Genomic DNA, 27,972 nt, shown 5'->3' on the forward strand with positions numbered 1-27,972 from the left:
TAGTATGCTACTTGTACAGGAACAAATAGAACAGCCACACAAAATAGAACACTCAGCAGACCCTGGGACCTCAATATATGTAAATATGGAACTGCAAATTGATGAGAAAAGTTGCAAATTATTTAGAAGATGGTTTGGGGAAAATGAGCTTAATTTAAGAAGAAAAAATAGAGTTGAATGCCCCATGTCTACCGTATTCAGAGTGAACTCCAGATTAATTGAAGATCTACATTTGAAAAATAGGTAGAAAGTAGGAGAAATGTGGAAGAAAATCTTTATGTATGTGGGGTAGGGATTTACTTCATAAAACAAGATTGCAAAAGCACAAACCTTCAAACAAAAGACTAGGAGATTTGACTGTATACCCATGGTTTCTCTACAGTGAAGAATACCATGGAAAAAGTTAACAGCTGACAAATTGGAAGAAAATAGATATTCAAAAGCAGCAAGGGATTCATATCTAAAATATGTAAGTAACTTGCAAATCAATAAAAAGACGTCAGAGAACCCAACATAAAAGTAAAAAACGGGTAGGAATAGGCGAATTCACAGAAGAAGTTAGAATGGCAAGCACTCATAGAAGAGATGCTCAGACTCACTAGTAATGAGAGAATGGAAAGATAGATGGTGTGATATTGCTGATAGCCACTGGTTTGCTGGTATATATAGGAGTTGAAGGAGAGTCCTAATTTGTAGTGTTTACTAATTTCCAAGGTACAAATACTCTCATCCCTGATGATTTCAAGCTTCCAGTGTGAGGCCACTGAAAAGTAACTGGGAAGAAATGTGTTCCATCAGTTCTCATGGGTCAGCTCCAACATGTCACTACTTTACCCATTAGCCTGGCAAAATTCAGAAAGATACTCTCCAGTGCTCACAAAGATATAGGGAAATGGGAATCTTCAAGCACTGTTGATGAGAATTTAAACTGCATTCTGTAGAACAATCTGGTAATATTTAGTGAAAAACTATCAGCATTCTTTATGACTCAGCAACCACCTTTGTAGATATGCCTCAGAGAAACCTTTACAAGGGTCTTGTAGGAATCTTGTTCATGTGGTTTCCATGAAGCCAATTTCTCATTTTCTAGGTGATCTTATCCAATCTATGGCTCTAAATACCATCTCTATTTTCATGATACCAAAACGTCTGCCTCCAGGCCTGAATTTCAGGCATGTATTCAACTGCCTACTCTGCTTCTAATCTAGAATGTGCTTTAGATTAATAGACATCTGTTCACTAATAGGCATCTCAAATATAACATGTTCAAAATAGAACCCTTCCCCATTACCTTCCCATGTCAGTAAACAGCAACTCTCCTCTGCTGTGGGCTCATAAAATCATCCTTCCTTCTTTCATAATTTTGGATTCTACAAAGCAAACTCCCCCTTGTCATTCTTTTTAAAAAAGTTCATAACATAATTTATTAATAAAGAAATTCATCAACACCACTGAAATCCTTACAAATCGATAGCCACCAGAGATCCCAGGAACTTCCTACTGATGCTTCTTTTGGGCTTGCCTTTCCCTGATCTACCTCTTTTTCTTTCTCAGGACTTCAGCTGGGGACTGCCTGCTGAAGATCTCACAAGCCTTATTAATCTGTGGGTCTCATTCCTGGTTGCACATTCAAATCACCTGGATATCTTTCACAAAATACATAAATCCTAAAGACCCTCAGATATTCTAGTTCAACTGATCTCATTTAGATTCAGTGTTTTCTCTCTTTTGTTAGCCTGCTTTCCAAGAAGTCAATATCTAAATGGATTTTTCAAAACCACCTTGTTCCTGTGTGTGACACCGCTTCTGGGGCCCTCCAGTTGGTGCCACTCACAAACATCACATGACACAACCACTGTTAAATTTTCTTTAGAGTCAAGCATAAAAGAAGAAGGAACAAAAGGAATTTTTCATAGCATCAGGATCAAAACTGCTACTGTTGTACAAGAGCTTAGTTTTTCATACTGATCAACCAAATGTTTGGACTTTCCTGGTAGCTCAGATGGTAAAGAATCAGCCTGCAATGCAAGGAATGGAGGTTCAATCCCTGGGTCAGGAAGATACCCTGGAGAAGGGAATGGCAACCCACTCCAGTATTCTTGCCTGGAGAATTCCATGGACAGAGGAGCCAGGCAGGCTACAGTTCATGGGGTTGCAGAGAGTTGGACACGACTGAGCAACTAACACACACACTCAAATTTTTGGCCATGAAAACACCTCCAGAAACATCTCTAGCACACAAAAATAGCATCAGGCCAGTTTCAACTAGGAAATTAGTTCCAATACGCACCACCACCACCCCACCCCTACCACCAAACATACACATTGAAACTGACTCTATTCAAGTTTCTAGATATATCTATCATTCTATAGAAAATGTGAGACATAAAAGAAAATCACAAACATCAAAAGGATTCATTCAGCCAAATCCAAACTGTGGGAACTTCTCCAGGTTGAATAACCACATCCAAAAAATAGCTTAGGGGAAGTGGTGTAAATCAAAAGAGACATATGAGCTATCTCCACAACCTATAATATCACACCCTGTCTGGATCTGGATTCAAACAAAGAAATATAAAAAAACTCTGGAGACAAGGGAAATTTAGTCCAAATTGGATAGTAAATGATATCAAGAAATTTAGCTAATTTTGTTAGGTACAATAGTAACATGATTTTATTTTTATTTAAAAAATTCTTATCTGATAGAGATTCATACTAAAGTATATTTATGATAAAATATTTAATATCTGGGATTTGCTTTAAAATGCTCCATTTTAAAATAAAAAAGTGTATGGTGGGAGGGATAGATGAAAAGAGAATGACAAAGCATTGATAATTATTGCAGCCAAATAATAGGAAAATTATTCTTTCTCCTTCTATGTATGTTTGCCATTTTTTTCCCCAATAAAAAGTTTTAAAAGAAGAAGCTTGAGGATGGCAGAAGTTTTAGTCTATTTCTGTTACTGCTGTAGCTTCAGTACCTACAACAGCACCTGGCACATAGTAAAAATTTAATAAAATATTTGTTGATCGAATGGGCCTGGCTCTTTAAGATTTCTCAGTAAAGACAGATCATTATATGCAAGGAATTTAGAAATCTCAGAAGTTGCCTTTGTATCACATGCATGCATATACTCTGAGGGCGGGGAGCATTCATACATCACTAAAGCTACACGAAGTTGTCTTTCCAGCAGCTGTTTACAAAACCAATACAGTTTCATCCTTGTTCACTGTAAATCATCAGCTGCTTTAACAGCATCTTGATTAGGGGTTGAGAATGTCAGAACCACTGGAGCTTCCTGAGAGTGGGTAGAAAGCAGCTTGCACCTTGTCAACAATGGATCGAATGACTCACCTAACAAAGAAAGCCACTGACAGACCAATTAGCTGGTACTGAGTCATGGGAAAGTCTCCTTTGTGACAGAAACAGCACTGATAATAAAATCGGTTCTAACATTCCATATCTAACTGTATTTACAGCAGCAGGGAACATTTCAAGTAAAAATGAATGTGAACTGCTTTCTCAGATCCACACGGGGTTCAACCCAAGAGGAATAAGTTATAGTCTATCTTTTCAAAGCCCGTCAAAATTTTTCATGCAGAATCTTTATCGTTATCAAGATAATCACAACCATAATACACTACTGAATGACAGTTATAAAGGCAACCAAACTGCATATTGATCCATTAAACCACCAGAAAAGTACACTGAGTGCCTCCTACCTTAAGGGCAGCCGTGATGTAAGATTGACTTGTTTTCTAGTAAAGGAGGGAGAGTGAGCAACTTGGGTTGGAAGCCCAGAATCATCAACCCTTACCTCTGAAACCCCAGCAAATCACTCAACTCCTCTGAGCCTTAATTTTCTCCTTTGTCAAATGACATAAAGAGGGCTTGCCTCCCAAAGATATCATATGTCTTTCTCTGCCTGACTTACTTTACAAGGAAGAGATTTATTTCGAAGTAAGTTGAGAGAACAATGAGATCCAGCAATATAAATGAGGAACTAGCATTTACCGAGTGCTTAGTATATGCTGTGTGTGTTCTAGGCATGAATCATTGTGCCCCCAAAGGAGAAATATTTTAGTTTCACTTTCTAGTTGAAGAAATCAGGGCATAGAGTAGTTAGATAACTTTCCCAAGATCATGTAGTTAGTAGCAGAACCAGCATTTGAACCCAGAGAGTCCAGTGCAAGAGCGTGAATATATAATGATTCTTTGTAAGAGAAAGACTTGGAGGCAGAAAAATTAAATTCTCGTTTGTTTGGAAGACAGTTAAGAGTCTAGGTGGAGAAGGGTCTATGGTGCCTAATGGTTGGAGATGAGCTGAAAAGGTAGGGTGGGGCTAAACCAGGAGTGGTTTTGAATGTCACACTACTGACTGAGAGCCTGTCCTGTTGGGATGAGGAAAAGACACCTGAGTTTCTAACGAGGGAAAGATGAAAGAATCTGTCAGCGCTCTTCAAAATGGAAACTGCACCTAAGCTTTATGCTCCATATCTGGTATCCTCTCTTAATACAAAGCCCGAAACAAAAGTGCATTTTAAAACTCAAGCATTTTGAAGTGAAATTTAGCACCTAAAAATAGCTACCTTGAGAGTCTTAGCCTTTATCAGTTCAATTTCAATACTTTTTAAAATAGCAAATGATTTTTATAAATGATTTCCTTATGCACAGCTTAGTTTTCATATTTAACATATGCTCAATAATGACCTGCATTCAAAATGAGGTTGAGACAAGTTTTACAGATGCCTCTAGTTGTATTAGTTTCAGGTGTTCATTTCTGAACACTATTTCTACTATTTCTGTCTTTTCCATCATACCTCATAACCACTTCGCAGTATAACAAGAAGACCTGCATATCATTGTTTTAGCCACTTAGTTATTACATAATAATGTAATAATATATCAATCTTTTGGATATGTGCCTATTGCACAAAAGCACTATCTCAGCAAAAAAAATAAAACACCAGCCACTCAGCTTCCCTGGGTGCTGTCCATCCGGCAAGGTGCTGATGTGCTTGCTCCCACCATATGGGATTCCACTCCTCTTGGCGCCTTGGTTTATGTTTCCCCAGCCTCACCGTGTCCTAACTCAGAATTCAAATAAGGAAGTCTCTCCAAGTTCAGCCTGTCATGTGAGGCACCACACACCTAATAAGGAGCTGCATTTAGAGGCACTGCTGCTATTAATAGTAACAATAGACTGGCATCTTTGCAAGCAAGGATGGACCTGCGTGCCTCTGTTGCAAAGGCAACTGGCTATGCACAAATCTCAGTGGCATCTGAGACTGAGCATCTCCAAGCACACTGGTCCACACAGTCTTCAGCTCCTGCCATCCAAAGAGGCCCAAGAAAAGAGGTATGACAAGTGAGGGGAGCTCCTGGTTCTCCTCTGGCAAGCATGTACTAAATAATTCTAAGTATTATAAATGCCATTAGATACTACCCTGAAATTAGGGACATTATAGCCTAACTTAGACAAAAAATTAAAATTCTCAAAAAAAAAGGAAGGAGGATAGGATTCTAGGCTTTGAAGTTAGACATATAGGGTTTCCCTGGAACCAAGAGGGCTCCCGGGATACGGCACATTCTGTTTTAAAGCCAGAACAGTACCAGGGATACCAGAACAAGTTGGTCACTCCATGGACAAATGAAAGTTGAAGTTTTATTAGTTTTGAGATCTTGAACAAATAAAATAACCTCTCAAAGACTCAGCTTCCTCATTTGTAAAATGGGCATCAGAGTAGTATCTACTATATCACATATTTCTTCTAAGAATTCAATAAGCTATTGTATAAAAAGAACTAAGCACAATGCCTAGTATTTAATAATTGACCAACAGGCATTAATTCTGTGTATACAATCAATAATACAAGATAGCTTGTAATGAAAGACTGGATTAGTTGTTTGTAGACCTCAAAAAAATGAGATCAGAGATAACTGGATTGGGGAATTTCCTGGCGATTCAGTGGTTAAGATGTCATGCTTTCACTGCCAAGGGCCTGGGTTCAATCCCTGGTCAGGGAACTAGGATCCCATAGGTCACACAGAATAGCTCCACAAAAAAGATAATTGGATCATGTGACAAGAAGTTTCCATAGTGGTAGAGTGAGCAGATAAAACATAGGTTGCCCAATTCAATTTGAATTTCAGATAAACAAGTAATTTTTTCAGTGTAAGTATGTACTATACTTTTAAAAAATTATTTGTTATTTATCTGAAGTTCTAATTTACCTGGTTATCTGGGCATTTTATTTGCTTGAAATGGCAACCCTAGATAGAGGCGGTAGAATTCCAATGTTCTTTAGAGGAAGAAGGAAGGAAAAATGCCAGGTAGAGGGATACACATGAGCAGCAGTGGACCAAAGACAGGAGCAATGCATGGGTCTTGTAAGTTTTTGGAGCAAACCCCTTGGATCCCGGTTAAAGAGCCTAGATTTGATGCATAATATATGGGAGAGTTATCGGTAAGGTGCTGGAGGCTGGGGATAAGGTGAGAATCAAAATGAAGAGATGCTTCAGAGAAAGAATGAAGAAGACTTTATGAAGGAAAAGAATGGATTCAATATTTTGAACCTGAGTCACTATGAGAGAGACTATGCAGCCAAGGGGGTCAAGCATGTGGCCACCTTTATAGTCCGGTAGGCAGTCTGAACGCAGCTGGTGGTAACTGCAATAGAGGGGTGGGAAGAGTCGGATGCAGAAAGACATTATGAAGGAAGATGATGTCTGTGGAGAAGTTATTAACTGAAATTCTGAATGTGAATGTGTACTTTCACTGTGAAAAAAGCTTTTAATCCCTGCAGGGTCATTATTGGTGACCTGAATAAGCAGCCTCTTGTAAGTTAACTCAGACCAAGAAGAGGAAAAAAAAAACCAAACAACTGTATTTTATGTCCTATCTGCTCTTCTCTTAGTAGTAAGAAGAGACTCAAGCTATGGGTTTCATGCTTTTGCCTCCTGGCTTTCCCCACTCTTCAGAGACCCCACCGAGGTCTCTGCCTGCCACAAATGACAGAGATGACAGAGAGTGAGTTCAGTGCAGCCAGGCAGTGGGGCCTGGGGAACGCAGGGCAACTTCCCAGGGGGGTCTTGTGGCACTATTTTTGACCTCTCAAGCAAGTTACATTCTTCCTGATGTGTGTACATGAAATTCTATTCTTGTACCAAATGAAAAAGCTACAGACCCTTTTGGTAGCTTTTCCCCAGACAGTGTTTCTCTTTAGAAACACTCCCTGGAATGAGCCTGTAATTCTGACTCAGGGAAGCAAAGGGTTCAAAATATCTGCCCTGAGATATATGTGAAAATCGAATCCCAATGATCCTAAAAGAACCCCTAAAACCCACCAAATTCTAGCAAGACTTTGGAATATCTGGAAACCTCATTCATTTCTGGTGGGACTGAAAAGTGGTACAACCACTTTGAAACACAGTTTGGTAGCTTCTTAGGAAGCTAAGTATAGTGTTATCAAATGATACAGCAGTCTCACCCAAGGTGCACACTCAAGTGACTTGAAAACACACATCCATACAGAACACACACATAAATGTTTATAGCAGCTTTATTCATAAAAACTTGGAAATAACTAAGACATCCTTCAATAAGTGAATGGATAAACAAATTGTGGTACAATGAAATATCATTAAGCAATAAAATGTAGTGAGCTATCAAGCCACAAAAAGATTTGGGGGAATCTTAAATGTATATTGTTAAGTGAAAAAAGCTAGTCTGAAAAAGTGATATATGTGATTTCAACTATATGACATACTGTAAAAGACAAAACTGGAGACAGTAAAAGGATCATTGATTGCCAGAGGCTGGGGAAGGAGGGAGGAAAGGACAAATAGATGAGGCATGGGGATTTTTAAGAGCAGTGAAATTATTTTTTATGGTATTATAATGGTGAAGACACAACATTATGCATTTGTCAAAACTCATAGACTGTACAACACAAAGAATTAACTCTAATGTAAACTATGGACTTTAATTAAAAATAATACATTAATATTGGCTTATCAGTTATAAAAAGGGAATAAAAGGTGGATTTTGAAGCTTTTTTACTACTCCATTCAGGTTTTTAGCACTGAACTAACATTTTGACTTTTTGATGCAATGATAAAAGAGGATGCGTTTCTGTAAAACATGTCTAAATTTCCTCATAGTTTATGTCCAATCACTGAAATCCCTGTTAATTTGTCTAAAATAATAGATGCGGGGTTGCCCAGTGATTAGGACTCCACGCTTCCATTGCACGGGGCCCAGGTTCAACCCCTGCTCTGGGAATTAGGACAGAGGAATCTGTCATGCTACCATCCATGATGTCGCAAAGAATTGGAGATGACCTAGCAACTGAACAACAAAGCCACAAGGTGTGGCCAAAACTAAATAAATTTATTTAAATTAGAAAATTAAATAACAGTGTGCTTTGTCCAGGACACTCACCTGTGCCTTACCAGAAATGAGATTTCAAGAGAGGCCCAGGTGGGCACAAGATTCATTTCATGATGAAACTTACCCAAATCATGTCACGGTCTTCTCAACGTCACCCAGAAAAAAAATTTTCAATTTCTCATGGGGCTTCCTCAACAAGAGCACAAATTGTTTAGAGTGTTGGTTGGGAGCGTATGGAAATAGGTGTTTTCATAATGGGCTCCCCTGGGCCCATATGCAGATTCCAATTGGAGAAAGCCTGGGTGGTGGTGGCAGGCTTTGATTTGCCTCCCTGGGGTGGAGTCTTCCTTTGAGTACTACCAGCCTGCTTCCCTACAGGCAGCAAATACACAATAATGGCATTGCCTGTGGTGCTACGGATACCAGATTTAAAGGGCCAGAGGCCATCAGCTATGGCCCTTAACCTACCGCTGAAGGTCCAGCAGCAATGGCAGAGGAGGCAGAATGGCCTGGCCCTTCACTTCATACCAAGGAAGAGGCCTAAGAAACAGAGGAGACTCTCCCAAAGGGAGATGGGAGAATCGATACCCTGGCTCATTCTTCTCCCTCTCTCCAGGTTCCTGCCAATATCCCTCAGAAGCGGGAACCCTAAGGCCCTGTCCCACCCACCCCCAAACCCCCCAGTCCCCACTCAGCACTGAGTCTTGGCAGTGGGTCTAGAAGATACACTCAAGAAGATATTCACAGCAACCCGCAATTGCGTACCTCCTGTTTTTAGAATCATAGGGTTATAATCTGGACTGAATCTCTTCAGAACTTCAAAAAATGTACTTGTTCCACCAACAAGCATTAGCTCTGCTTTCTAATATAAAGGGAACATTTTGAACAGAAATTTGAAAGGATTTCATCGTGATTTCCGATGACGAGACATTGTGTGGACCTTCTGCGCTGTGGCCACAGATGAGGTAATAGCTTGGAAGCGCAGCCCATAATGATTCTGTGATCTATTCTTGAGGCTTCACTAACACCTGGCTGCCTGGAATGATTGGAGCCAGTACAAATTTCACCGTCACTGACTCGAGTGTGCAAAAACGTAATTTTCTCTATTCTCCTATAATTGAGTGTAATCTCTGCCTTGAGTCTCCATTCTGCCTCAAAGCAGAGAACATTTTAATCTAGTTACTCTCAGATAAGTTTGTTTGAATTCAGTCATTCTGTAGTCAATTCAAGTTTATAATTCAGTTAAAATTAGGTTGAAAATGTCCTCTCTTTTATCCTTGCTGCCTGCTTCTCTTCCCTGATCTTAGCTCCTTCGGCGCCTGTTTCTTACTCTTAGTCTATGCTGTCTGGCTCTGGCTGCAGCAGGTGACTCAAGCTCCTTTGGGTAGTTTGTGGGACACCAGGGGACTCCCATTTAATCCTCTCCATTAAAAGGCTTCCCAGGTGGTGTTAGTGGTAAAGAACCCGCCTGCCAATGCAGGAGACATAAGAGAGGCAGGTTCAATCCCTGGGTCAGGAAGATCCCCTGGAACAGGGCATGGCAACCTGCTCTGGTATTCTTGCCTGGAGAATCCCATGGACAGAGAAGCCTGGCAGGCTACAGTCCATAGTGTCACACAGAGTCGGACATGACTGAAGTGACTTCACACACACACACACATCAAGAGGACAGCTCTATCCTCACCTGGCTTTCATACCTCATCCTGGGCCAACGCCCCGGGCTCTGTCTCTTTCTCAGCTCAGTTTGCTCCACATGGAAGCCTTTGGGATATTGTGGGTATCCTCTTATGCCACTCTGACTTATGGGAGATGGGAATGAGCAAGTCTCCATCCTCTTGCACCTCACACGCCTCACACTACACACCATTCCTACTCTAGCACAACGAGGCGACCTGATTTTAAGCACTTCTGTCCAAGGCTTGCCGGCTTGCTCTCTCTCCAACCTCAGTCTGTGGTTCAGGGAGGGGACGCAAGTACCTCTTCTCTCAGGACCCTCCAGATGAGGCCGTGAGATGCATGGAGGAAATCTGATGAGTGTAAGGAAAGAGAAGAGCACATCCATTGACATGCCACATTCCAGTCTGCCACAGTATAGTCTGGTTTATTTCCATTCACTATTTTACCTTGTAAGGTACAACTAACAGTATTAGATTAATTTTATTTTATGATTGAAATTGATCCGAGAAGAAATTTCTGAATGAGATTGTTTTTAACATATTTTGGGGAAACAGCTGCTCATTGAAATACCTGTTTATGGTTACCCTAGCACCCCAGCACCCCAAGTCCCCCTCTCTTCACATCTGACTGCTTTTTTAAATATGTAAATTACTGAAGCATGGTGATCAAACTAGTATCCTCGCTTAACAGTCACACTTCTTATCCTCATGAACTTCAAAGCTCATCTTTCACTAAGTGCTCACATACACATTTTCCAAGTCATCCCCTTTGTTTGCCATTGAGTAGCTCCCAAATGACTTAGTATCATACCTCAGCCAGTTCATTTCCATTTCGAGAATTCTTCAAAATATTAAAGCCAGTCCCAGAAATCTTCATGAGAGGCCATGAGTTACAGTTATCCATCTTGAAATGTGTCCACTGTTAGCTGTTTCAGAAATAAAGCTCAATCTAGTCAAGCCACATCCTCCCATTTCATGGGAACTCAACTTAAAAAAAAAAATGTTTCCTAAAAAGAAAAGAATCCATCTGCCAATGCAGGGGGCATGAGTTTGATCCCTGATCTTGAAAGATTTCACAACTAAAGCCCACACGCCGTAACTACTGGAGCCCACGTGCTACTATGGAGGCTCACTCCACAACAAGAGAAGCCCCTGCAATGAGAAGCAGGTGCACCTCAATGAAGACTAGCCCGCGCTTGCCACAACTAGAGAAAGCCCACACACAGCAGCAAAGACCCAGTGCAACCAACAATAAGTAAACAATATTAATAAGCAACAAAAAATAAATAAACAAGTAAATAAATAAGCAATAATAAAAGAAAAAGAACACTATAATAATAACTCCCTGAATATAAATTTGTCCAGGTATTTTACGAAGTATAAAGTTAGCATTCCTAAACATAACAACAGAGATAGAAATTATAAAGAAAAAGACTGATAGAATTGATCATGTGAAATGAAAACTTCTGTGTCCCTCCAAAATACCATAAACAAAATTAAAAGGAAAAGAGAAAACTTAAAAAAAAAAATTACTGGCAATGTGACAACTTATATGATCAGTCAAAATGTTAATATGGCCAACAAAATATATAATTTTTAAAATATACCAACTCTCTAATAAACTCATAAATGCAAATGAAAATGAGATGCCATTTTTCCTCTTTAAATTCAAGGAGATATTTTTTAAAGGATAATATCCCGTGCTGGAAAATTTGCAGTAAAGTAGACACATAGTCACACTGCTGCTGAGAATGTTAATTGGTAAAATGTTTCTGAAAAATAACTTCACAATTTATACCAAAAACCTTAAAAAATATTTATATTCATGGGGAGTATAACTCCCTTCTCCCTAAGTGACTGCTCTGAATATTTCCAAAAAGTAGAGAGAATTTGAGGGAATAACTACAACTGAGCAACCTGACACCCTCTGCATCGGTCAGGTCAACACCAACATCATGGTCGTCAACATCAAGGTCAACATCAGTAGCCATAAATCATGTTGCCAGTACATATCCTTGATGTGATGTAACAAAAAAGGCACATTACCTCTGTGATTTTCCTCTCAAAACCCCACAGCCCCTATCTAACCATGAGAAAAACATCAGATAGAGCTCACCTGAGGGACAGCCTGCAAGGTGACCAGGACTTAACTGGCAAGATCACTAAACATAAGGCGAGTCTGAGAAACTGTTACAGTCAAGAGGAGCCTAAGAAGTTGTGATAACTAACTGTGATGTGGTACTCTGGATGGGATCCTGAAACAGAAAAATAACATCAGGTAAAAACTAAGGAAATCTGAATAAAGTGTGGATTTTAGTTATAATCATGTGTCAATGTTGGTTCCTTAATTAATAACAACTGTATCACACTAATGTAAGAGACTAACAACAGGGAAAACGGAGTGGTGGGGGGAGGGGCATATACGGAAACTCTGCTCAGTTTCCAAGTAAACTTAAAACTGTCCTAAAAAATAAAGTCAATTTTTTTAAAATTTATGTTCTTTGGCTATGCAGTTCCACATCTCAGAGTTTATTCTGAGAAAATACTCACAAATGTGAGCATGGATTTATCTACAAGGACATTTCAAGAATATTTCGATAGAAATAACCTATTAATGGTAAGAGTCTGGCAAAAGAAGCTATCATTTCTCTACTCAATGGAATATTGTGTAGCTATTAAAAGTGCTGTAAAGAATACCTGATTATATGAGGATAAATTCATGATACAGTAAGAGATAAGCTAGGTTCCAAATGGTAAGTAGAGCAGAATCTACCTTTATTGAAAAGGATAGATAGATAGATAATCATTTTTATTTCCCTTTGAGCTTATCTGTATTTTCTAAATGTTTACATTTGCGTATACTGCTCTCTCATTGTGGTAAAATGCACATAAAACAATATTTGTCATTTCGACCTCTTTAAAGTGTACCATGCAGGCATTCAGTACCTTCACAGTGTCAATGCAACCATCACTAAGTTCTAGTTCCAGAATCTTTTCATCACCACAAAAGGAAACCCTTTACCCCTTAAGCAGTCACTCCCATTCTCCCCTCACCCCAGCCCCTGACAACCATTAATCTGCTTTCTCTTTCTATGGATTTGCCTATTCTGGATATTTCATGTAAATGGAATCCAATATGACCTTTTGTATCTAGCTTCTTTCACTTAGCGTGTTTTCAAGGTTTAACATGTTACAATGTTATCAACACTTCACTCTTCCTATGACTGAATAATGTTCCATTATATGGCTATACCACGTTTTGCTTATTCCTTCATCAGTTGATGGACATTTCTATTGTTTCCACCTTTATCTATAGTGTTATAGTGAATAGTGCTGCTATGAACATTCATATACAAGTTTCTATAATAAATAAAAATATACCATTCTTAAAAAATAATCTCTTTTAGTCTCATCAGGCTGCCATATCAATATACGATAGATGGGATGGCCTTAGTAACAAATTTATTTTCCCACGGTTCTGGAGACTAGAAGTCCAAGATCCAAAGTTTCAGCTGATTCAGTTTTTAAATATCAAGTATTTTAATTACCACCTGCCTTATTTGTTCTCCAATTATCCTTGGATAATTAATCTCCCTTAAACATTACTATACATACTTGCCTGTTTGGAAGGAGGCTGTTTTTGTCTTAATAATCCTAAATTTATAAAAGCAATGCTTTCAAAAAAGTTGTGAGTGAACAGGAACGAAATTTCCCAGACTAGGTTATACGCAGTGGTTGGTGTTTCATCCCCCAGTCAGCAGAGACAAGCCATTCTTACAATGTAAACGTTAAAAAGAGAGAGAGAGAACTGAATCTGCTGTCTGCTCCTCAGTCCAAGGGCAATTGCTCAGAAAATATTACAGTATTTAAATATAAGGAAAAATGCACAGAGTAGGCTACAATGTTACAAAAACTCTCTCTACTTGCTTTGCGAACCCTGAGAAATCGTGAGACTGGCTCCTCACCCACATTACCATGAATCCATGTCATCACCCGATGTCTTTCCCCAAATGTGCCAAATACACAAAACCAAAAATAACAAGAGTAAAGAGTCTATTTTGAGAAGTTTGTACAACTAGCAGCCAAGATCTTTCCAAGGCCCATGGTACATATGTTTTAAAGTAAATATACAAGTAAACAACTAGTTTCTTCAAGTCAAAAAATTAGATTCTGCTATTTCCCTACTGGGAATTAACAAGTGGTCCCACAACTTATCTGCTTGTTAACACAATTTTTCTAAGGGTTCTTCTAAAGGGTTCTTCTAATAACATGTGAGCAGTGATCTGACAGGAAGAATCTTGATTAATTCCTCCCCCGTGAGCTGTATTCTGACTTCAAAGGCAGGAGCCCTTCCCCTGCACCATCCCTGTGTTATAGAAGGAGCGACTGAGATCTAGAAGTCAAAGGCAGTAAGCTAGGGATTTTTCTTGGGCTTGAGAAGTGGAAGAAAGCTCAGAAGTGAAGAAAGGAAGGGATCCATTCACCCAGTGAATCAAGGACTTTTCAGTACAGAGTATCCTTTACAACCATCTCAGGGACCAACTCCCAGAGACACTAGGCTTAATTTAATCTTTCCTCTCTTCCTGGTGTGGGGTCTTGTCTGATGATAATGCTAACCTCTATTTTGTGTATGTTCACTTTCTCAACCTGCTCCTCCCGAAGCATGAGCTACATACAGTATAATTAATGAAGATATGTGAAGTGTTTGCAACAGAGCCTGAAACACTCATGACAATAAATATCAACATCATCTTCTCAAAGTCACTAAGATTGTTCATCTCTTAAGTTTAATTTATGTGCATGAATTGTCTTCAGATTAAATAGTAATATCTTTTTCTGATTTAAAAAATACTATGATAAATAACTCCTGCATTAAGAATTTGGAAGAGCGTGAAAGTATTGTATAATCTGATTGATGTTTGTACTATCATTTGAGCTGAAATCAGATCAAAAAGACTGGACCAATTGAGGGGGCTTCTATGTTACAGGGTTTGAGATTAGGGATCTCCTAATGACCACTCGTAAGGAAGGGATGGCAATCAGACTTCTACGTTATTGCTCTGAAGGAAAATACTTTGTTTCCTGTTAAGGCCAAACTATTACAGAACCACAGTCTTAACAACAAAATTGTTAGAGTCAGAAGGGACCTTGGAAATCAATCATCTGTGAAATGACACTAAGGGTCATCTGAAAGTCTCTGCCCAGAGACAGACTTTAAACCAACGACCACCAGCCAAGCTGTCAATCCAAAGGGCCCTATCAGAGACAGAGACGATTTGGAAGGGCAACCTGGAGAACTTCTTTAGGTTGCAGAACAAATCCAGAGCTGCTTCTCCCTACTTTGCTTAGGTGAGGGTTGCTTCTAACCCTAACCCTGTAGCCTTCCCTCTGGTGGACCCGTCTGGTTTCTTTTCACTCAGCATACTAATTTTTAAGTTTATGTTGTTACATATTCGACAGTTTGTTCCTTTTATTGTTGGCAAGTATTCCAACGCCAAATTTATGTATTTCCCTATTAACAGACAGTTGGATAGTTTCCAATTTGAGGCTATTATGAATAAAGCTAATAGGAATATTCTTGTACCAGTCTCTTTTGTGGACCTTGGCATTCAACACTCTTGGGTAAATCCTTAGGAGTAGAAATGATGGGTCAGGAGGTGGGTGTATGCTTAACTGCTTTCCAAAGTAACTGGGTTGTTTTACATTCCCACTCAAAGCAATTCTTCTCCCTTTTTTTAATTTGAAGCAACACGAATTTGAAAAGGAAGAAAAACAAAAGTGAGTCTTAATGAAAAATGAGAGGCAGTGAAGAAAGTGCTTCCTAAATTATTTGGAATAGTCAAGAAAACCTGTCTATAAGACACAAAGCTATTTGACAGCTGATCCTCCAGGCAAATACTTTTATTTTGATCATTGGCTTGGAAATAATTTTAGCCACTTAGATCAAAAGTTTTCACAAAGATGATTCAAGCAAAAGCCCAAGAGGAGAAGAACTTATATAAAGAACCCTTCAGATGAGCATGGCACTGTGTTAAATGCAAGAGAGAGAACTCTTCCCACTTGGCATGCTTGTTTACTGGGCCAGCCGAGGCTCTGACAAATGAAACAACGTTTTGATGCCTAACACAGTTCGCCCCCAGGCACTGAGTCAGCTTTGTGTTTCCCATGAGTTTTGCTTCAAATAAACAAATTGGAGAACTTTATTAATTATGCACTCTGGGGCATAGGGCTGTGATAGACACCAGGCTCTGCTCACAGCCTCGTAGCCAGTCTTCAGCTTGCTCCTGGCAAAAAAGGGATCCCTAAGTCCTAAAACCTACAGTGTTATTTTTGTTGGTTGTACAGTGCTCAGTAAGAGAAAATGAAAGCAATAAAGGCAGAATGTAACTCCATTCTCAGTAACTTTAGGAGGTGCTCCATGCAATCTTTTTTTTTCTATTAGGAAAATTAAACATTGTCAACAAGCTGAACACCCCCAAATCTGAAATGATTACATCAAAGCCTGTCTCCCTCCTGCAGTTGGTGGGAATTACTGTGTGCTTAAAAATAGGAAAAAGACACTAGGAGGTCTCAGAGAAGTCCTGAGGCAGCAGTGTGCTGAGCAAAGGGCCTGCACAAACGCAGAGTGGCAGAAACCTGATCTGGGACCCCAAGCCTCAGTAGGCAGTTATTTCCAGACAACTCCCGAAGGGACTGGGGCTTGGTCCTGGGCAAACTAGTGAATTTTCTCATGACTTTTATTATTATAAGTGCCTTAGATGCCAGGGGGAGAGGAATAAGGAATTCTTTTCTTTTCTTTTGAGTACCTACCACTTGCAAGGCACTGTGCCAAGCACTTACCTCGCATTAATTAACTTAATCCCCACAACAGCTCCATGAAGTAGGTGCCACTATCTCCATTTCAGAGATGAATTGTGCCCCAGGGAAGTTAAATAACTTGTGGAAATTCCCCCAACTTAAAGGAGAAATAGTCAGTATTTAAACCCAAGTCTTCCTACTCCAAATGCCTGCTCTACACTTGATGGACAGCAAGTGAAGTGAAAGTTGCTCAACTCTTTCCAGCTCTTTGTGACCTTTGTGTCCAACTCTTCGTGACCCCATGGACTGTATAGGCCTGAATTCCCCAGGCCAGAATACTGGAATGGGTAGCCTTTTCCTTCTCTAGAGGATCTTCCCCACCCAGGGATCAAACCCAGGTCTCCTGCATTTCAGGCAGATTCTTTACCAGCTGAGCCACAAGTGAACCCTATGGACAGCAAAGAAAGTTTTAAAGAAGTTTTTAAATGGGTAGCTGCTATCTTAGCTATGGGCAAGAGCACCAGGCTCAGATTGAGACGCTGGGGTTGAAAAGGAAAACACATTTTCCCCTTAAGTTCTACTCATAACTGCTCTCCACTGCCCCACATTAGCCTCTTTTCCTATCAGTTCAGCTCAGTTGAGTCACTCAGTTGTGTCTGACTCTTTGCGACCCCATGGACTGCAGCACACCAGGCTTCCTTGTCTATCACCAGCTCCCAGAGCTTACTCAAACTCATGTCCATCGAGTCAGTGATGCCATCCAACCATCTCTGTCATCCCCTTGTTCTCCCGCCTTCAGTCTTTCCCAGCATCAGATTCTTTTCCAATGAGTCATTTCTTCACATCTAGTGGCCAAAGTATTGGAGTTTCAGCTTCAGCATGAGTTCTTCCAAAGAATATTCAGGACTGATTTCCTTTAGGATTGACTGGTTGGATGTCCTTGCAGTCCGAGGGACGCTCAAGAGTCTTATCCAGCACCACAGTTCAAAAGCACCAATTCTTCGGCACTCAGCTTTCTTTATAGTCCATCTCTCACATCCATACACGACTACTGAAAAAACCATAGCTCTGACTAGATGGACCTTTGTTGGCAAAGTAATGTCTCTGCTTTTGAATATGCTATCTAGGTTGGTCATAGCTTTCCTTCTAAGGAGCAAGCGTCTTTTAATTTCATGGCTGCAATCACCATCTGCCATGATTTTAGAGCCCAAGAAAATAAAGTCTGTCACTGTTTGCATTGTTTCCCTATCTATTTGTCATGAAGTGATGGGACAGGATGCCATGATCTTAGTTTCTGAATGTTGAGTTTTAAGCCAACTTTTTCACTCTCTTCTTTCACATCAAGAGACTCTTCAGTTCTTCTTTGCTTTCTAAGGGTGGTGTCATCTGCATACCTAAGGTTATTGATATTTCTCCTGGCAATCTTGATTCCAGCTTGTGCTTCCTCCAGCCCAGCGTTTCTCATGATGTACTCTGCATATAAGTTAAAAAAGTAGAGTGACAATATACAGACTTGATGTACTCCTTTCCCAATTTGGAACCAGTCTGTTGTTCTATGTACAGTTCTAACTGTTGCTTCTTGACCTGCATAGAGATTTCTCAGGAAGCAGATCAGGTGGTCTGGTATTTCCATCTCTTTAAGAATTTTCCACAGTTTGTTTGTTCTCTTTTCCTATGAGAAAGGTTTAATAAAAAATGTTTTCCTGTGAGAGCACTGCCTCCCTGAGCGCTATAGTCTGCAGTAACTGGCCTTGAGCCGGTGGTGAGTTTTTCTGCTTCCCCTCCAGGCCTCCAAGCAATCTACCTTCCTTTTCTAGTGTAAAGGAAAGCCACCTGAACTTCTTTATTCCCTGTCTTATTTAGAGATGTTCACCAGCACTAGAAAGTCGTGGTCTATTTTATAAGCCACACAAACAGCAATGCATCACTTCAGTTCCCATCTATTGTGTGTTTTGGGGTCTTTGGGGTAGTAACAGGTTGGAGCTTGCTGTGCCCTTATTAAACTGTGAAGGTCACTTCTCTTTAAGGATCTGTCATCAGTGAGCCCTTTACTTCCTCTCCACAAATGTGTCTCTTCCTGAGCCTTTTGCAATTATGGCTCGTTTCTCTAAGTTTCCTATGGCAGGCGTCTGAGCAGAATTAAAAGCATAAGCACGTGCAAAAATAATCCGCTTCCCAAGATAGTAAATGCTGAGAAGTTCTATATTAGAACACACTGTGAGTGCTGACTGGCTGGGGCATGATTAACCTAATAGGCTTAAAGTTCCACTTGCCATGCGCATCTGTTAGGACATGAGCAACACTCAGAGGCCCCTAATCCACGAGACTGAAGTCCTTTAGAACTGCCCTTTTGCTTACTAGCAGCAGAGGGCTCAAACCTTAGAACATCACCAGGACAGCAGCATTACTACCCTGCAAGATGGGGCCAAGGAACTGAAGAGAGCTGGTTGCAAGTCTAGGACACTGCACCTTGGACTTCAAAGGATTCTGGCCTGCAGATTGCCTGGACGGACTAGTAAGACTGCCTTCTGTTCCTATTTTGAATACGATTCTCTGAAAATTGTGAGGGTTGCAGGTGGGAGATGATGACAGGCTGACATCATGGGATGCACACCTTCCCACAGTGATCTTGTTAACAGTGTTGCCAAGAGTGGCATCCAGTTTTTTAAAAAGCCCAAAGCAATTCTGCCAGGACATCAGAGGGCCAGTGAAAGAGGCTCCCTCCCTTTGCTGGTTCAAAGTTCCACCTGCTATGACCCTGGAGGGGGCTCATCACAGGGACAACAGGCAGAAGAACAGCCTAGTCCCAGGTGGACCCAGACCGTGGCTGACAGTCTCTGTCAGCTCACCAGGGATCCCACTGCAGGCAAAGCAAAAGATATGGAGAGACTGATTCCAGAAACAAAAACCTCCCCATCCCAGCTGAACAAATCACAAAGCTGCATGGCTACGGACATTCCATTCAAGAGACAGAGCTCCCATGGGTCACAAGGGGCAGCCTTTTCCGGGGAAGAGAGTGAAGAAAGTAATACCCAGGAGACTTCCAAATGGGCAAAGAGACCAAAGTGTCACAGGTCGAGCAAGCAGGGTCATTACTGCCAAACCACCCTTGCTGCCCACGAGTCTGAAGACAAGGTGGACTTCCCCGACCCCCTGGTGAAGGCCCACCAGCGCACTTACACCTATCTGCATGCCTGCCTCTCCAAATATGAAGCAGTTCTGAGCATCACCCATCGGGCCACCCAGACCCATGAGCTGCTACAGCCCATGGTCAGCTTCCTGATGCTGTGTTTCGATGAGGTCAACCAGCTCTTGGGGGAGATATCCAAGGATGGAGACAAGCTCCTCCAGGAGGTTCAGAAGGATCTGGCTTGGCCGTTGAGGAAAGGAGAGGCCCAGGAGCAGCCAGATCTCCTGCAGCAGCTTCTGCAGTACACAGTCAGCAAGCTACAGGAGCTCAGCGGCACGGTGGCTTTGCTCACCAGCAGCCTCCTGGAGGGCTCTGGCAGCTACCTCCACGCCGCTGCAGCCCACCTGGGGAACAAGCTGAGCACAAAAAGGGGTGCAGATGAACACCTCCTCAGGGCTCTGGGGCACCTGGAGAGCTTGGCGAGCAGCCACAGCGACCCTGAAGCATGGGATCTACCCCTGTGCTCTGAGGACAGTGGCATCGGTGTGGACAATGAGTCCGTGCAGCTAGCAGACAAGCTGGGCAAGCAAGCCAGCTGGGACTTAGTGCCAGAGGCTGCAGAGTGGAGGCCGGCGATTTCACCCACAGTGGAGGCCAGGCTGTCAGGACACACCTGGCAGCAAAGTCCATTCCGGATGGGTTTAGACGGACCCCAGGACTGCCCACTCTCAAGGCCTCTCACAGCTAAGGTTCATCCAGCAGTGCAGGGTGGATCAGGGAGCCCCTGGCCCTCCGTTGCAGGCCCAGAAAATACTGCCTCCAGGCCTTGGGGGCTGGGCCAAAGCACTCCGTGTGGTCCCCCTGGGATGGGGACTTCCAGTGAAGCACACCTTTCTAAAGGCTCCAGGTGCATGGACACTCCATCCCTCAGTGAAGGTGAGGACAGCAGCTCAGAGGAGGAGGAGGATGAAGGGAGCCGCACAAGCCCACGCACCTGGCAGGAAAACGCTTCCCATCCAAGGCCGCGGTCCTCACCTGCCAGTGCTGAAAGCCCATTTCAGCCACACCCCCGGAGACTCAGGAGCCCCCAGGCCCGGGAGATGGTTCTGAAGATGAAGGAAGCAATCAGTGAAAGGATCAAGTTTGTTCCTGTGCCCTCGGAGCACCAGGACTGGATGGAGGAAGAGGAGAGGACCACGATGCCCCCGAGACCCAGCACGGCCAGCGGCAGCAGGAGGGCCCCCTCGAGGCAGAGGAGGTCCCAGTCTGAGGGGTGTCTGAAGAGCCACACAGAGGATCCCACCCTCCAGGAGCTGCGGAGGGTCCAGAGGGACCTCAGCCAGAGGCTGGAGGCGTTTTACAGCCTGGGCTCCCAATGGCAGGGGCAGAGCCAAGAGCCAGTCATGCAGCCCAGAGCTACAAGGCTGAGGCCAGACAACCGCTGCCAGGTGGTCCCGAGCAGCACCATCAGCAAGCTAAAGTCATCCCTCACCAAGAACTTCAGCATTTTGCCAAGTCAGGACAAAAGCATCCTGCAGAAGTGCTGCTCCCGCCCTGAGGGAGAACAGCCCAGGCAGGGAAAAGCTGAGGGGCTCCCAAACATCATCCCACCGGGTGAGAGGACCGGTGAGGCTCCAGCAGTCAGGGACCAGACCATCAGGAGCTGTCCCACCAGAACATCAGTCAAGAAACTCATTGAAACCTTCAGTCCCACTGAGAGTCTAAGGACGCTAGGGGATTCCCGGGACTCGGGGCCAAGCCCCTGCCCCAAGAAGTGGGGGGTCCCCACCATGCCTCCCAGATTCCCTATTTACAGAGGGCTGGCCCCATTGTATCCAAAGCCTCGGATTTCTCCAGCATTGGATGGAGAATCTCTCAGGATGGGCCCAGGCTGGAGGCCCTTAGTTCCTACCTTTCCCCGTCTGCTCACAGCTGAAGCAGCCAAGAGTGAGGACCTTAACTGGGAAACAGAGGAGAACCCAGAGGATCTCCCTCCGCCGCCTCTGGAAATTCTGATGGACCAATCATTCACTTCTCTGGAGCCCCCTGAGAGCGGCGAGGCGGCAGAGAGCCCCCTTGAAGGGACCCACGTGCCAGGGCTGGGAGGGACTGGCTCTGCCCGGAGAATGTGGGCTTCCCCAAGGCTAAGAGTCTCCATGAGCCCCACTGACTTGCTGCCCAGCAAGAGCACCGCCACCCTCACCAGGGCCCGCAGTGCAGAGCCAGGGAACAGCAAGGGCAGCTGCAATACCGGAAAGCTCGCCTTGGACTTCAACCACCCACCAGCAGCTAGCGGAAACCCAGAGGTGCAGGGCAGCAGGGCGCAGAGTCAGGTACGGGCAGACAGGGCCTCGGGCCTCTCCAAGCCTCCCCGGAAGGTCATCCACTGGCTCCATTCCAGCCACACATCCGGGCAGAACAGGATCTCAGAATCCAGCCTGATCAGGCCGATGCGGGGACCACATTCTCCCGAGGCCCCAAGGCAGACCCAAGGCCGAAGCCCTGTGCTAGTCAGGAAGGCCTCTCCCACAAGGGCACACTGGACGCCCAGAGTGGACAAGAGGCACTCGGGCCTGCCCTCCACTCACAGATCTGCCCAGCCTAGTGCACCCTGTGTACATGGGTCCCCTAGCCCACCCCTCAGCCCTCCAGTGAGTCCCAGGGTGCTAAGCCCCCCAATAGTGAAGAAAAGAGCTTCCCCTCCCCTCCAGCACAAGCTGCCCAGCCCTCCCTCAGCAAGCCCGCTCGCTCAGCACAAGATCTCCAGTCCCCCTCCCCAGTGCACAGAAGCCAGTTCCCTGGCCTCTGGCCCCTCCCCCTCTCCCCCAGCATCTCCCAGTCAGCGGCCCAAGGAAACGCAAGATTCTGAAGACTGTCGGGCAGCCATGGCATCTGGAAACACACGTTCCATTTTCTGCCCAGCCACCTCCTCTCTGTTTGAAGCTAAACTACCAATCTCAACAGTACATCCACTCACCTCATCATCGCTGCCCCCTGAAGCTGGGAGTCCTCTTGAGACCCCCACAGGAGGCTGGAGGGGCAGCTCAGGGACACGAATGAGGGCAGATTCACAGCGAGGGACAACTCTGTGTGCCCTGAACCCTCAACCTTTCATCCGAAGGTCAGCCTCTGACCCCCGGCCGGGCGTCCGCCTTCACCTGCCTGTCCCGGATGCCACCAGCAGCGCTTGTGAATCCCAGCATGGCCAGAGCAGGTAAGGAGAGTCCTGTGGTTTGGGGGACAGAGCTGAGGGGCCCTTAGGATCATCTGGGTCAGTAGTTTTCAAACTGTGCTCCAAGAGAAGAACAAGTTGGAAAAAGGGTATCAAGATATCCAGTCTCCCAGTGCCCCAACCTGAAGCAACAATTTTTCATCTGTTACACGTTTCAGGTTCCCAAGAAAGATTTCATTGCAAGAGGCTCTGCTGTAATACAAATAAAGTTTAAAACAACCAGGCTGGTCCAGCCACACATGCCCCTCATTTCGCAAGTGGGGAGACTGAGATGAAGTGACTTGGCCCCCAAAGTTGAGTCATGGTTACCTGTCTGGAACCAGCAGCTTGATTCCTGTCCTTTCTGGTTTACATCAGTAGACCAGCATCTTAGCGGGAGGTGCTTTGGGTCCCAGGAATTTCTTTAAACTCTTTAAAACTGAGACCCTCAAGAGGCCTTTGTGCACTGCATCTATCGCTTTCTACTGCATTACAAAGTAAAGTTGAGAGATGTCGAGTGTTTATTAATTTTTAAAATGCCCCATTCTATGTTAACATAAATAATATAATGAAAAGTAACAATTTTTTTGGCAACAAAAAAAATTGAGGGAGCAGAGTGACACTGTCTTTTAGTTTTGCAAACCTCTGAAGTTTTGCAAACCTCTTTAGTGCGTGGGCTTCACAGAAAGACAGCTGGGTTCTCAGAACTTCATCTGCAGGCAATCTGTTGTGATGTCACATATCCTGTAGTCTGGAAAACTCCATTCTGCATTCATGAAAGAATGAGTGGGAAAGGCACATAACATCTTAATATTATTATGGACACAGTTTTGACAACTTGGACACAACACCTTCCTCGAAAAGGTCTAGGAGGCAGCCAGGGGACACACTTTAAGAACGGCTGATCCTGGAGGTATTGAGTATAAAAGTTAGGCTTCCTCTTACTCCTGAGGACCCCCAATCCTGCCTCCTTCTCCATCTCCCCTTTCAGAGTTCGTAGAGGAAGAACAAGACTTTCCATGAGCACTGAGCTCAAGAACGCAGGCAGAAGGGCCCCCCTGCCTGCCCTGGGCTGGCTGAGTTCCAAGTATGCCTTTTTCATGAAGGGCGGCTGATGGGCATGTTCGTGGCCCAGCCACACAGACAGGCCTGGGCAGGTGGCTGTGAGAGGACATGACTCAAAGTATAGCCACTGCCTGGCCATTGAAAGGACTCATATGGTGATGTGGTCATTTTACAGGATATACAGGGACATGTATCTTTTCTTGAATTGTGGCATGGGGAGAAACATGTACATCTGAGGTCGGTTAAAGAGGAGCTTTTATCAATGTGTCTTGATATCAGATCAGACAAAGCTCAGCCTGCACCAGTCCTTGCTATCTTTTCAGTGCCCATGGTTGTGTAAATCAGAAGTTAATTTCTGCCAGAGTGATACGTGTTACAGACTTCACAGTCTGCTGAGGCGTATATGGTAATTTTTCACAAAGTACTCGGCAGTCAATTTTAAATAAAGATATTATCTCGGGAAAGTTGTGCGTGATTATAGTTATATAAACTTCCCCAGCCACTTGAAAGAAATGAAATATTGATTATTTTTGCACGAATCTTAATGTAACGTTGCTCTTTTCTGAAATCTAAAATGCGCTTCCTACAACACAGTACCTTTCATCTGAGAACCTCTATAAATGTTAATGCATTATTCCTCACACTCGCTACTTACTCAGTGATTAGATTTCTAAAACTGTGCCCTTCCGGAGAAGAGCTTGAGAGAACAGGGACGATAAAATGGCATTAATTAAAAACACTAACATTTTAAAACAGCAGGAGCAATAATAAAGTAACATAAAATTGTTCAAGGAGAAAATACTGCCATTCTCTCAGGCTTCGCCTCAGAATAGGGAGCCTAAAAGGTTGTTTTATGTCCTGAATTTCAATATGCGGAGAGATGGGGTGGGGTGGGGAGTGATTGTAGCTTGAAAGAGGGAGGAAGAGGAAGATGCATAAACAGGAGCCTTCCCAAGGTCACGTGGAAGGTCACAGAGTGACTCACACCCGTTGCTGTCTCCTGGTCACACCACACCTCCAAGCTCTTCCAGACTGTGCAACTGTGAGCATGTGATGGAAGTAGTGGGAAAACGCTCCTTCCCCAGACACCCCCACACACTCCCCGCCCAACCCTTGTAAAGTTGGCATCTGGGAGCAAAAGCTAACCAGCTCTAAGAGCAGGGCGTTTGCAGCTCTGTAGCTGACAAGCATTTTTTCTGCCCTCCTGCGTATGGGAAACAATGTCAGGGAACTGAGCCTGATTTCCCCAAGATCATGCAACAAGTCAGTGCCAGAAAGCCAGGAACTGCTCAGAAGAGGCTGTTTCCCCAAGCAGGGACTTGCAGAAGCAGCCCCACCCATAGTATCTTGCAGCCAAGGCAGGCTTGCAGGACTCACTGGCCTGCATCTGGTTTTGATCTCCCATCTGTTATCCCATGCTAGGCATGAGCCCCTTTTTCAGAAAACATGATTGTGTTGATACCTTCCCCACCTCAGGGCCCAGGGATTGGGCACAGTCCTTGGAGGCTTCCCCAGGACGCTCAGTTACTGAGCCTCAACTGTTACGTATTGAATCCTCTGATGGAGGCAGCTGTCTCTCTCCAGGTCTCAGTGTGTCCAGACTTGCTCCCCTAAATGCAAACGCGGTGTTTTACTCTCTGCCAGGATAGGACTAGCCAGGCAGGGGCTCTCAGCAGCCATGTTTCCTGGATCCAGAGACCCGGGCAGCCTACTTCCCCATCAGGTCTGGGAACAGGTGCAACCACAGCCATACAGCAACTGAAAAAAATCGACCTCCTGGCCTGAACCTCAAGAAGATGTAGGATCTGGCTGGGGGTGGAGAAGACACAATGCTAGAACCAAATCCTGTGTCAGACCTCAGTGTCAGCATCCACGGATGCTGGGCACCACAGCCTGTCCCCTGGGCCTGCCCCTCCTGTTCCTGGTAGCCACTCCCATCCACGGGCAGCAAAGGGTCATGCCTCCCCCTGCTCCAAAGGGGCACAGGGAAAACAAACAGTTAGGTGGGTGCTGTTACCCACACATCACTGGGTCCTGCAGGAACTCATGATGGGGCCAGAGGCTGACATAGATAAGACTGGCTTTAAGGATCAGAGTGGGTTCCTCACCACCTGAAAATTATGTATGTCGGCCAATGCCAGTGCTCACCCCCATTCCTGCCACCCTGATCTTGTCAGGGTCCAAACTCAAACTCGTCCTCTGCTGGTTGGATATCCCATGTAAGTCTAAGCACGCAGAGCCGAGCACACTCCTAATATAGTCAAGAAGGTCCTGTTGGGGGTCTCGTCCTGGCCCTGGGGTAGCTGACGGAGAGGCTTGGAACCTCAGGTGCCATATGACAGAGTGGTCCTTCAGGTCCCTTGCAGGTGTGAATTTCTGGTCATGCTACAAAAGAGCACCAGTGACAGCTGACTACTCATTGAGTGCCTGTGGTGTGCTGGGTAGTGTGTGGAGAGTTTTCCATGCTTCATCCAATATTGAAACCTTTGAGTGTCCTGTGAGATGGGTATCATTACTACCTCCTTTTGACGAAGAAGGAAACTGAGAATCAAGGCAATTAATCAACACACTTCAGGTCACAGAGCTAGTAAGTGGAAGGGCCAGGGCGTGAACCTAAACAGCGGACTCCACCTTCCAATTGTTGCGGGACTAGCCTGGCTGCCCATGGCCAGGGTGGCTCTCTGAGCTGGTTCCCCATCTGGCCTAGGCTTGCTCCATGCTTGGGACCACCTTGCATTCTGGCCACCAGAGCACACTGGGTGGCCCTCTTTGTTCAGAGCCCCTTCATTGTGCACTCAGCAGCTGGGAAGCTCTGTTTTATTCAAAGGCCAGGTCTGGGCCAAGCAGTTTTCATTTTATCCAGTTCAGGAAAAGGGTGGCAGCAGAGCAAAGCCGGGTTGTTTTTGCATTTGTTTTATTTTGGTTTTTGCTGTTATCGTTGGTGTTGCTTTTATTTTTAATTTAACTAGATAAGCCTAGCTCTTTATGGAATAAGAAGGGGTGGTTCAGATGGTAGAGAATCTGCCTATGATGTGGGAGATCCAGGTTTGATTCCTGGGTCAGGAAGATCCCCCAGAGGAGGGCATGGAAACCCACTCCAGCATTCTAAACTGGAGAATCCCATGGACAGAGGAGCCTGGCCGGTTATAGTCCATGGGGTTGCAAAGAGTCAGACACGACTGAGCAACTAACACTTTAAAACAAAACAGAATAAAAGCCCAAGTTCTTGAGGGATCTGTTTTGTCCAGAGCTGCAGGATCTGACTGTCCCAGGAAAACCAGGACTCAGCCTGTCCTCCGAAACTCCAGGAGCGTGGCTTCCATGTGCCCCACCAGAGGAGACACCCACAAGGGCAGCACCAGCAGGCAAAGCTGATACGGAAAGGCAGAGGCCTGGCACAAGGGCCCACCAGGTCTGTGGGCGACACAGACAGGAGGGCTAGAGAGAGACAGAATGGAGAGGGGCGGGGCCAGAAGCAACGAGGAGGGTTTGACTGGCACCTATGCTTTCTCTCTGCAGTGGCAGCGAGGAGAGCCCCAAGGACACAGAGCCACGGAACAGCCCCTGTGGCCTAGAACTGAAGGGCAGCGGCAGGGGTGCGCCATCCCCAGAGCTCTGTGTGCTGGGCCACGGGCTGCAGCGAGAGGCCAGCGTGGGCCATGCCCAGGACAAGTCCCAGCAGAAGGAAGTGACCTGACG

At 44.2% G+C, this 27,972-nt stretch overlaps 1 protein-coding gene across 1 annotated transcript; it reads left to right on the forward strand.

Annotated features, from left to right (window-relative positions):
- C11H2orf71 (chromosome 11 C2orf71 homolog) lies at positions 19,469-27,970 on the forward strand. The gene is made up of 2 exons (XM_005687059.2): positions 19,469-23,211; positions 27,793-27,970. The coding sequence occupies exons 1-2, from the start codon at positions 19,469-19,471 to the stop codon at positions 27,968-27,970; spliced, it is 3,921 nt and encodes a 1,306-aa protein (XP_005687116.2).

This window comes from Capra hircus, chromosome 11, assembly GCF_001704415.2.
Source record: "Capra hircus breed San Clemente chromosome 11, ASM170441v1, whole genome shotgun sequence".
NCBI lineage: Eukaryota > Metazoa > Chordata > Mammalia > Artiodactyla > Bovidae > Capra > Capra hircus.